Genomic DNA, 11,700 nt, shown 5'->3' on the forward strand with positions numbered 1-11,700 from the left:
TCTATGTGCCTGGCAGAGTAGGATCTGCCCCCTCGTTGTCACTCAGCAGCCCAGCATAACAAGGAAAGCAGTTTTCCCCAGGCAGGGACTGTGCCAAGCACAAGCCAGGAACCTGGAGCTCTTTTTGGGTCTCCCGTGCAGGTGCAAAAACCCAAGCCCTTGGGCCATCTTCTACTGCGTTGCTAGGCACATCACCAGGGACCTGGATTGGAAGTGGAGCAACTGAGTCTCAAACCAGAGTCTATTCTGGATACCTTCATCCTTGGCGGTGGCTTAACCTGCCATGCCATAGCGCTAATCCCAGCTATCACACTATCTGAGTATTTGTAATTATTAATCTCACCCACCTTCACTACTTCAGCAGTTCCAAGATGCTTTCTTTCCAGAAGATAGAAAAGTCCAAGAACTAAGGGAACACGGGCCTGTCCACATCTGGTTTTGCCCCGGTGATTCTGTTTTTTGATTTATGGCCTCTGGGACTGCAACAGAGTAACTCTTCGCTGTAGAAAAACCACGTTTGTGAAGTTGTGTCCCATCAGCTTCAGGAATCTAACAGGAATCCCATTAGTTTGATTTGATGAGAACTGTGGCACCAACTCCCCAGAACAGCCAGGTGTGTAGGATTCTGTACAGCCTGCTACGCTTCAAAAAGCACTTACAGTAACTCATGCGGATTCACAGAGCATACAGATGACACAACTAAGAAACAAATGAAAGAGCAAAAATAAGGCTGATACACAAAAAGAAGCCAACACAGTTTACGCACATACACACAAAACGGTTGTTGCCACAAGTCAAGAACTTTGCAAGGGCATCAACACGCAAAGGAAATCTGGCTGACATAATCTGCTAGCCATCGGCTAAAAACAAGCCAGTTACACGAAAACACACGACAAGATGAAACGTCCCCCAGGAGCTGTGCTACCCAGGACTTTTTTTTGATATAAGATATAGAAAGGACATTCATTATCCCCTGATTACATGTCAGTGGACCTACGTTTATATTGTTGCTACTATTAACAAAATGTCAGGACTTGGTCAAAGTAAATTCATGGTACTGATGGATGTAATGTCATACGCAACTAAATGGCAAGTTCTACAGGAAGAAGGGTCTGTGAGGACAGTACTCTGATCTGCCTCAACTCCAGTGACTTTTGACAGTATCTATGAAGCGCCTTAAGTAACACTCAGAAAATAGCGTTTTCTTAACCGAACTGCCAATCCATGGTGCAATGAAATCAAACAAGTGAAAGCAGGTTCAGTAGGGAGTGGGATATGCAGTGTTCCTGCTACCTGCTGAGGGAGACCCCCTCAGTGCTCGAAGAGACAGGTCAATATCTCGTTTCTACTCCTACAGGAAGCTTCGAAGCCCATGGAGGAGACAGAGAGAACTCAGAAGGACGCCCCTAAACAAGCCGGATGGGAAGGAACGCTTGACAGGGAACCCCAATGAACAGGCGAAGGATCAGCATGTGGACTGGGTGGGCACTGGCCTTCCCAAGTGGGTGAGAAAGACTGCTATAGCTATGGAATGCACCTGGAAGACTGCAGGCTTGTAAAGCATAAAACGAAAAAGGAAACTATACATAAAGGGGACGAGGGAGTGCACTCCATGCTTCCCCGCACGGCCAACTCGACGCAATTATTTTAGAGCTTCCGGGGGCAGCTCGAGAGAAGTTCCCACCGAGACAAAGCTGGGGAGGACCTCCCGGGAAAGCCGTTCAGTCCTCCCTCTCCCCAAGTCAAAGTCCTCCGCCCAGCAGGAGTCGCTGCTCTCACCGCGCAGGCGCCAAGTGCGCCCGCGGAGTCCTCCAGGAGGGGGAGAGCCCACTGGTTCCGGGTGTGCGCTCTAGCCGCCATGCTTCCGCTTCTCCACTGCCGCGCGGTCGGAGAGTGGGCGGGCCTTCCGGCGCCGGAGCGCGTGGGGGACAAGGTCAGGTCCGGGTAAGCGGGTCCCGAGCTGTGCGGGTTTGGCCGTGAGGTTGGGGCGACGGTTCTGAAGTTCCAGCAGGGTCTCCCTGCGACATCGTGGACCTGGTGGCCCTGTCCGGGGGGCGTCCCGTTCCCTGGCAGCACGTGTGCCTGGTGGTGCAGGTGTGTGAATTCCTCGCTAGGGCACACTCTGCCGTGATTTTTCACGTGTCTGGATCACAGTTCGGGTAGTCTACTGCAGTAAGGGGCAGAGCCGAGGGGAAGAGTTAGGAACTCCAAAAATGACGCCTAAAAGGCAAAGATGAAGCACCTGTTAGAGAGAAGAGGGGTGCAAAGCCAGTTACTGAAACCAGCCTGACCTTTTCAATGCCTCGGAGTCGTCAGCAAGATCAGATGAATTGGTCTTTTCACGCAGCGTCAAAATATGCCAGTTTTCTTCTTGGATGGAACTAATCTGTTTCATTTAGTCCATTAGAGTACTTAGTTTTTGCAGAACGTCTTCATGTCAAGTTATTTTTCCGTAATTGTAATTTTTGCTCACATTTAAAGATTGTTTGAGGTGACCTCTGCACCCCTTAGAATGGCTGCACTGCTGTGGGAATCCACGGGATGGGAGTCGTGATGTGCCGCTTACCAGAATGACATTAACAGGGTCAGCGTAGTCATTTTCTTGCTATTTGTGTCTGTTTTCTTTTGAAGTTAAAACTGAAAAGCTGTAAGGAAGTATACTGATATCCTGAGAAGTCCTACGCGAGGCTTTTGCAGTTTTTCTGTTTGTTTTTTTCAAGCTAGCACGAAGCATCAGCCCGGTCCTTTTAGATGACAAAAGCTTGCTGCCTGTGTCAGATAGACAGGTGCACTGAGCCGCTGTCGCGCCTCCCGGGGCTGCAGTGTGGGTGACTGGGAGATTACCGAGCCCTCTGGCTGGCGATTACTGCATCCATTGTCTGGCTCTTTGCTGCTGGTAAGGCATGTGGGTTTCAAGAGGCTGAGTCCCGTTTTCTGTTGTAAACACTGTGGGACTGGGCTTTGGTGATAGAACCTTGTTCCGGTGGGGTCCTAATGTCATTACTTGCGAGAGATGTCTCCCAGTAATTTGCTACAAAATAGACAGGGAGATACTTTTGCCTCCTGTGATGGCCTTGGTGACAAACTTGCTGCTTGATGACACTTTTCTCCTCAGGGTTGATGGTTTTGTTAACAAGGTACTGGTCCCCACTCCCGTATGTTTCTGCATAAGTCTGTGAGTGCCCATCATTCTACGCACAAGTCCAACTGGAGTATATTATCTCCTGCTTGTATACTCAAAGTACAATGAAGAATGAATAAAAGATGTAGAATACACTACCACGCCACTTATAAAGTTTCAGTTTTTTTATATAAGTTGCCATCTACGGAATGCTAATTTCTTTACTGATTTTTCCAGCACTCCTGTCAGGTTTGTTTTCAGAAAAGAAAGCTCAGAGTCAGAGAAAAACCGCAATCATAAGTGACAGAGCCATCCCCGTACCAGGGCCGCAGGTCTCTGCCACCTCTGCATGTAAACCTGAGGAGATCTGGCACTCAGACACACTTTCCTGAAAACATTATAACAAAATTATAGTTACCAGACCAGTTTAAAATAACTGGAAATACTTTGCAATTACAGTACAAATGTACTCTGTTGCTGTCATGGGAATTAAGCAAAGCAAAGAGACTGTTCTGGAATCAGAAATGACAAAAAGCGTCTGTTCACAGCTTCCGAGGAAACTTCTCCAGAATCTTTTTGAAGCTGCTAAAGATAACCTTTAGACTTTTTTTTTTTTAAAGATTTATTTCATTTTTATTGGAAAGTCAGATATACAGAGAGGAGGAGAGACAGAGAGAAAGATCCTCCTTCTGATGATTCACTCCTAAAGTGGCCACAATGACAAGAGTTGCAACAATCCGAAGCCAGGAGCTTCTTTGGGTCTCCACGTGGGTGCAGAGTCCCAAGGCTCTGGGCCATCCTCTGCTGCTTTCCCAGGCCACAGACAGGGAGCTGGATGGGAAGTGGAGCCACCGGGATCAGAACCAGCGCCCTTTTGGGATCCTGGCACATACAAGGTGAGGACTTTTAGCTGCTAGGCTATCGTGCCAGGCCCAACCTTTTGACATTTGTAAGGCCATAGAAAAACTAGTTTAAAATGGCGTGATTTTTTTTCTCTTCACTACTAAAAATAATCCTGATGCTTAAACCCATCTGCATCCACACAATGCTAGAGTTGGGAGAGAAGGGAGTGATAAAGGGCTGGTGGACTGACTGGGTGATAAGTTTCCAAGGGAACGCAGCTCTGTTCCCCTACTTCTCCTTCAGATGGCACTGTTGGCCCGAGATGGCTTGGTGCATGGCTTAAGATCAGCCTCTGCTCTTTTAAAGGATCTTGATGTGGACATTAAACCCTCCTTAATTGAAGGTTCTTGGAAGAGCTGATTTAAAATGTATCTGTTTTGGAGTGTGTTGATTTTGCTGGTTTGTTTCATTTTGAGAGATTACTCTCATTGGTTTCTTCAAGATAAGTTAATTTGGACATCAGTTTCTTATCCCAGTGAACTATCCCTCAGCATCTCAGCCAACAGCTGCTCCTCTCACTGCAAAGATTTCACGTAAGCTGGTGTGTTGTACCAACAGTAATTGTACATTTGATGTGGAATGGGGTGGGATAGAGATCCCACCCGCAGTATTCTTGATTTGTATATGTCCACGCATGACCTGTGATGTGTGCTAGATGTAATTTTAGCACATGAAATATCATTCTTAAATCTATTTCAACATGCTGTCTCACAAATAAAAGCTGTCTTCAGCTAATAGGAACCTAGCCAGTTTGCATTAAAGCAGCATTTATAAGAAGATAAAGACAAGCCCTATCACAGTTGTTAAGTTCCTTCTATTCAGGAATAAAATGAGTCTTTGAGCTGTTGAGTTTTATTTCCTTAAAATTGCTAGCTGTTAGGCCTGCCACAATAGCCTAGTTGCTGAAGTCCTTGCCTTGCACGCCCAGGATCCCACATGGGTGCCGGTTCTAATGACAGCTGCTCCACTTTCCATCCAGCTCCCTGCTTGTGGCCTGGGAGAGCAGATGAAGATGGCCCAAAGCTTTGGGACTTTGCACCCATGTGGGAGACTCAAAAGAGGCTCCTGGCTATTGGTTTTGGACTGGCTCAGCTCTGGCCGATGCGGTCACTTGGGGAGTGAACCTGCAGATAGCAGATCTTTCTCTCTGTCTCTCCTTCTCTCTGTAGATCTGTCTTTCCTTAGCCTCTAGATAGCCCTCAGTGCAGCAGCCTTGAGGCCTGATGACCTCATAACTCATTAGCAGTCCACAGAGCAGCTGGAGCTCTGCCAAATTCAAAGGACTGATAACAAAGGTAAGCACATCATTACTTCTGTAGATGGCGAGCAGGCAGCATGTTTATCTCACAGGTTGCTTAGGTAGGTGTTTTCTGAAGGTACAGTCATAATGCTGTGGTAGGATAGCTTGTTTCTCTGGCCCGGTCATCCAGCCTCCTATAGGTAAATAAGCTATTGAATTACAAAAGAGTTCTTTGTTTAAAAAAAAAAAAAGCAGAATGACAAGGAAATAACACTACGTGAGCACAAAATGAAAGAATTTTCGAAATACTGTGTGCAGTGGGAATGGCTTTCTCACCGCAGATAGCTCTCGGCTCTTCAACAACATCCTGCCAGCCGAGTGCACCGCATCATTGCAGCGGGCTGGGTTTTCGTTTTCCTAAGTGTTTATTAGATCATCTTGGAATGTTTTACACTCCCCTGTTTATTTTTCCTCTTCTCTTTTGTAGGGATCCTTGCAGCCCAAGAAATGTCTTCGCTTTCAGAATATGCCTTACGCATGACTCGTCTGAGTGCCCGGCTGTTTGGTGAAGTTGCCAGGCCCACTGATTCCAAGTCTATGAAAGTGGTGAAACTGTTCAGCGAACAGCCTTTAGCCAAGAGGAAGGAAACCTACGACTGGTATCCCAATCACAACACGTACTTCGCACTCATGGGGATTCTCCGGTTTCATGGCCTTTACAGGTGATCACACACACAGAGGGACTTGTGAGGTTTACATGTTTGTGTATATAGTTGGGAAAAGGAAAACATTAGGCTTTCTCTTCTTATGGTTTTGTGACTATTGTAGTAGAGCCCAGGAGGCTCATAAGATACAGCTTAGGGAGCAGGCATTTGGCGTGATGGTTAAGACACCATTCGGGACGCTTGGAACCCCTATCACAGGACTTGGATGTGGATCTCAGCTCTGCACCCTAATCCACCTTTCTAATATGCACTCTGGGAGGTGGCACGTGATGGCTCAGGTGCTGGAGTCCCTGCCTATATGGGAGACCCAGCTTGAGTCCCATCTCCTGGCTTCAGTCCAATCCCACCCTGGCCAGTGCAAGCATTTGGAGAGAGAACCACCAAAGGGAGGCCTCAGTCCCTTTATCTGACTTTCAGACAAATAAAATAATATTTAAAAATGTTCAGTGTGTGTGAAGAAAGGATTCTTTCAATATATCCACAATGGGCTAATCAAAAGAAACAAGCATGTTTTTGGAAAACATATTTTATGTATAAAGTGTGAAGGTGCTGAGCTATAGAGTATCTATAATTACTCATTAGTCTAAGAACACGCTAAAAAGGATGCAGAGAGAAGCTGGTCCATTGCTGAGGAAGAAAATCCTAGGAGTCCCAAGGGTGCCGGGGTGGCAGGTTCTTAGCAGACAAGCAGGGTCCCTGCTCCACATCTTATCTGTTCCTTAGTTGATGTCTAGACACCTTTTTTCTCTGCTGCTGGGAACTTTGTTGGCATTCTTCTTTAACCCCCCACTCCCTTTGGGCATTTTTGTATCCTATTTGAAATATTAATTTGGACTAAACAAGCTGCACTTTGCCTTTGAGGATAATGTGTGAGTTGCACAGGCTCTTAACGCCATGCACTTATATGTTTGTGCATGTACTGGAAGTAGGTGCTTAGACTCTGCAGAAAGACAAAAAGATCAAATAGCTATGTGACTATTGAAAATAATAATTACCTACCTAACACATGCTCGTTTCAAAAGAATTCAAAAAATGGTTAATTGTGAAACATTAAAATACCTACATTCTTTTAATAAAGTTTGACATGTTTTAATTGGACTGGTCTTTGGGCCACAATTTAGAAATTAATTGGGACCATTTATTTTAATATGATAAATTGATAATGCAACATGATACTCATTTTGGACAGCTAAGATCACTATTCATTTATCCAGCAGGTATGTCTTAACCTTCCAGACACTTCAGGTGGGCACTCAGGGAACAACAGTGAACAAAACAGATTTCTATAGTAAACACAGTATTAGATCCATGATCTTTTGAGAGTCCAAAATTGCTTTGGTTTTCTCTCTCTCCCTTGCTGGGCTCAGAACATAAAAATTTTATTATGACCCAAAATAAAATATTGAACTGCAGATCTCCTGAGTAGAAGATGATAACCCATAACAAAATCACATTCTGCTGTTTTAATTTGTCTGTTGCTGCTTTCCATTTGCTTAAGAAATAATGACTCAGCTATCTTTAGGGATTGGGGGAAAAATAGTTAGCATTGAGCTATTCTTGGAAAAACAAAGTTTGTTCATGTATTTAGTCAGTAGTAATGATAAATGGCAACTCTTAACGCTAGGCTTCCTTGCAGCATTAGGCAGGATTAAACTAGACAATCCCTTCTGTAAAGAAAACATGCAGGCCTGCAAAAGTGAAGCCCAGGTTCCCCTTGTGGGCCAGGTGCTCGGGTTGCATCATCAGTAGGGACAAAGCCTCCTGCCCTGTGAAGCAGGAAGGGAGAAGGAAAACAATGTTATAGTGGAACAAGTCACGTGACATATATTACTAAGTTGAATGTATTGCAGAGGAAAAGCAGAGCTGACTAAGCAGGATCCAGAGGTAGAGCCCACAGAGGGTGGGGAAGGAGGGCAGTTACAGGATTAAACAGGACCGTCAGGAAGATGGAGTTAACAGCCTGGAGATGGTGAGTGAGCTGCCTGGGAAAGGGCTGGCAAGGCAGAGCCAAGAGCAGAACAAAGGCCTTCATGAGGAGTGTGTCTGGGATGGAATGTTCGGGGAGGGACTATGGCTTTTGCTCTGGGTGAAAGGGGGAGGTATTTTCAGGATTGGTATGTCTCATCTGGCTGTTGGGGACCCCCGGTACTGTACTGAACATGTACCATGGAAACGTTAAAGATAATAGCCGCAGTGACCCAAAAGAAGCATAACAGATTGGTGCACCTTTCCAGTCTTGCCAAACTAACTGGTTAATGGGTTGTTGTTGTTTCTTCATTCAGAGATGAGCATCAGGATTTTAAGGAGGAGCAAGTGCGTTTAAAGAAACTTCGTGGAAAAGGGAAGCCAAAGAAAGGAGAAGGGAAACGAGTAACAAAAAAGAAATAGTGCTGGCCTGTGCAGAGGGAACCCCCTTCGCAGAGACCGAGAGGAGCACGTGCATTTCCTGTCTTGCCCACATTGGAGGATGTTCCTGGTTCTCCGTGACCTGCCTTGGGGAACAGTCATCTCCACGCTGAAGCTAATGCAGTTAAAGTGTGACACGGCTCCTCAGCATTCTAGTTCTGCAGAAATCATTCTGGTATTGGTTTTGTAAGCTGATGTTTACCTAATTGAACAAATCCATCAATGGCTCCATCAATGAATAAATGGTTGTCTCATGACTTACTCAGGGTGGGGATGGGATGCTGGAGAGTCGTGGGGGGAGCCTCGTTACGTGAGTGCCTCGAGAGTTCCCTCCTCACTCACTCCTTGCTTCCCTACTAACTTAACCCTAAACTTCTTTGGCCATCAGCCTCTGTCTCCCACACCAAGATCATAAACTCTGCATTTCTCCACCTACCCTTTTGAGAATATCTAGTAAGATGAATCTGTATTAAAAGATCTGCCTGAGAAGAGAGTACAAAAGGTCCTGGATCCGTGATAATGTGGTCATTACCAAGAGAAACAGTCCCTATTACCTAGAATTTTGAATCCTATGAAAGAGACCACTATTACATACAATTGTATTAAACGCTACAAAGGAAAAAGCCAAACTTTAATGAAAGTGTGAATGGATGGCTGGATGGATCCAGAGGCAAGGTCCAGACTTTATCAGTTTAAAGAAAGTTTCCCTAAAGAAGTTTTTTAAATGAACTTCAAAGGATCACTGAGAGCCAGAATAACAACATTTGGCCTAGTGGTTAAGACACGGGTGGAGGAGTCAGCATTGTGGCATAGCAAGCGATGCCTATGTCCTACATGAGCATGGGTTTGAGTCCTGGCTGCTCCACCTCTGATCCGTTCCAAATAAAAAATTAGAGACAAAAAATGGTTGAGACACCATGGTCCATGTCAGAGTTCCTGAGTCTGATTCCTGCTCCAGCTCCAAATTCCGGCTTCCTGCTAAAGCATACCTGGGAAGCAGAAGGGGCAGCTCAAGTGATGGCAACTCAATCCGTGTGGAAAAGCTGGATTGAGTTCCCAACCCCCAGCTTTAAGCTGGTCCAGTTTGACCATTGAGGACATGTGGGGTGTGAAACTGGAGTTTTTCTGTCTCCAAGAAGTAAGAGAAGAAACCAGTGGTGAAGGTATTTGGAGCAAATATGTTATCACTTGCAAAACTTAAAGTTAGAGGAAACCGTTCTGCACAAAGAATCAAAAACGGGCTACGTGGCTGGCCATGGGAAATAAGCCAAGCCATAAAGGACTTTGCAGCTTCTGTGAAAAAGCTTGGATTTAGCCCACTTAGTCAGAGGTCAGAGTATATAAGACATTTATGTTGGATGACAACTCTATATTTGGGTAGCTAGCTCCCGATTTAATTGTAGCATTGAGTGTCCAGAGAGGTTGTGGGGACTTCTTTGAGTTATTTTTCCAAGAGTTCTGAAACAACACTGTCCAGTAAATTTTTGAAGTATGCTTATATTGTAAGAAACATAATAAAATGCACCTTCATAATCATGTTTAAATATACAGTATATTAGTGTTAACTGTATGCACCTTACTGTGCTGAAGTGCTTTTTAACCCCGTCCCGCCTCTCAGGCAGGAGTTTATGTGGCATCTGCTCCAGCTCTGGATTTCTTTCCTTGCAACATTGAGTGACTTGTGAACTAGTAAAATCTCAATACATATGTTTAGACAAATGATAATTTTAAAGATGCATAATCCAGATGGTATAGCTAAAGCCTGTAATTAGCCTGTTTAAAAAAAATACCAACAACCCACATAAAGCTGCGATGTGTATTTGATAGGAGTGAATTCCAACAGAAGGCTGAGAATTCATTTATTTAAATCTTTCTTGAGAACATGACATGTGCCTGACATGTAATAGTTGTAGAAGATTCAGGATGACTGTGTTGTAAGTTACTGGTAAGACGTCAGGAATTTGGTTAGAAACACAGGGCTGCACTATCATCTTAGCCACGCAGTGAAACCGCATGTGGAACAATGTCATTCTCAGATGTAGCCCAGCGTAGCTGTGTGGATACCTTTCAGGGAAGGCCAAACTGTAAAAGGAACTGAATGAGAAATACATGGTATTTTAAAGCAAGTTAACTGTAGGGGTTTAACAGGGCAGTTGGGCTGTTCCTTGCAGCCTGTATGACTGTGTCTGTGTTTGAGTTCCAGCTTCCTGCTGACATACATCATGGCTCAAGGACTTGAACCCGTGTGCGTGACCCGCATTGTGCTCCTGGCTTCCAGCCTGGGCTTCTTTTACCTCACCTAAACCAGACTGTCGGCCTTTGGAAGGTGAAAGGGCAGATGGGAGGCCTCTGGGCCTCCTCTGCTTCTCAGTTTAGGACTATTTTTAAATAACAGCTAAAAGGATAATCCAGTGAGCAAAGAGAAAGTATAACCAAAAAGGAAGCCCTGAGCTTTGTGCCAGGAGCGGCCCTCAGTCAGGAAATGGTGCACTAGTTGGGAGATGGAAGCACCTCAACTCAGACTTTGAACTTGCAGTCTTAGCAGTGTATGATGGGAAAGCTTGTAGATAACCTAGTAGTAGCTTAGAATACCACTACTTCACCCTGAAAATCAGAAACTTCAGCAAATCCCTTTATACAAAAGCTGTGCCCTCAGATCAACTGCTGGAATAAGCATCGTGTAACTCAAAGCCTCCTGTACCGAACCGCCATGGACCAGCTTCAAAGCAGGAGACGAAGGAAAGGTTAACTCTTGATGCCAAGGAAGGCAGCACATTTCAGGACTTGAGCGGCCAAGAGTTAAGACCAGGATAAATTCAGTTAGAGAAAAAAAAACTGCCTCCAGGTTTAGACTATCTGGATTATTTAACTAGATTTCTCTGATCTAAACCTTAACTATGATATTCCCTCTGATGTTTGATGAAGTCGCAGGTTTGCAACAGTTTGCTCACTCTGTGTGTCTCTTGGTCGCCTTCTCATAACTGCTTGTCTACTCTTAAACCGTGGTAGTAATTCTTCACTAGACTGGTGAACTGTGAAGGCATTTGTGTTGGTGTCATAGCACAGCAGGTAAAACCAGTGCCTGCACTGCTGGCCTCTCGTACAGGCAAGGCTTGATGTTCCAGCTGCTCCACTTCCCCTCAGCTCCCTGCTAATGGCCTGGGACAAGGAGCAGAGAATGGCCCAAGTGCTTGAACCCTGATACCTACCCATGTGAGAGACCTGAAAGAAGCTTCTGGCTGCTGGCTTTGGCCTGGTCTAGCCACAGCATTGTAGCCACCTTACGAGTCAATTCGAGGATGGAA

At 45.2% G+C, this 11,700-nt stretch overlaps 1 protein-coding gene across 3 annotated transcripts; it reads left to right on the forward strand.

The window, feature by feature from the left end:
- The first annotated feature begins 1,886 nt into the window (after positions 1–1,886).
- Positions 1,887–9,939, forward strand: MRPS33 (mitochondrial ribosomal protein S33). Of its 3 annotated transcripts, none has more exons than XM_041002308.1 (3): positions 1,887–1,944; positions 5,752–5,986; positions 8,272–9,939. In XM_041002308.1, exons 2-3 carry the CDS (start codon positions 5,772–5,774, stop codon positions 8,375–8,377), a joined length of 321 nt encoding a protein of 106 aa, XP_040858242.1. In that variant the 5' UTR covers positions 1,887–1,944; positions 5,752–5,771; the 3' UTR covers positions 8,378–9,939. The 3 variants fall into 3 exon arrangements, with proteins under 3 accessions (XP_040858242.1, XP_040858244.1, XP_040858243.1); XM_041002310.1 differs by having other exon boundaries at positions 1,919–2,094; XM_041002309.1 differs by lacking the exon at positions 1,887–1,944 and adding an exon at positions 5,198–5,319.
- The last annotated feature ends 1,761 nt before the right edge of the window (positions 9,940–11,700 follow it).

This window comes from Ochotona curzoniae, unplaced genomic scaffold, assembly GCF_017591425.1.
Source record: "Ochotona curzoniae isolate NIBS_2020 unplaced genomic scaffold, NIBS_Ocur_1.0 scaffold_2476, whole genome shotgun sequence".
Classification (NCBI taxonomy): domain Eukaryota; kingdom Metazoa; phylum Chordata; class Mammalia; order Lagomorpha; family Ochotonidae; genus Ochotona; species Ochotona curzoniae.

Excerpts from the sequence above, each read along its gene's own strand:
- MRPS33 (XM_041002308.1), top strand. The coding sequence starts at position 5,772 with ATGTCTTCGCTTTCAGAATATGCCTTACGCATGACTCGTCTGAGTGCC. Across the intron at positions 5,987-8,271 it reads CGGTTTCATGGCCTTTACAG|AGATGAGCATCAGGATTTTA; the intron begins GTGATCACACAC and ends TTCTTCATTCAG.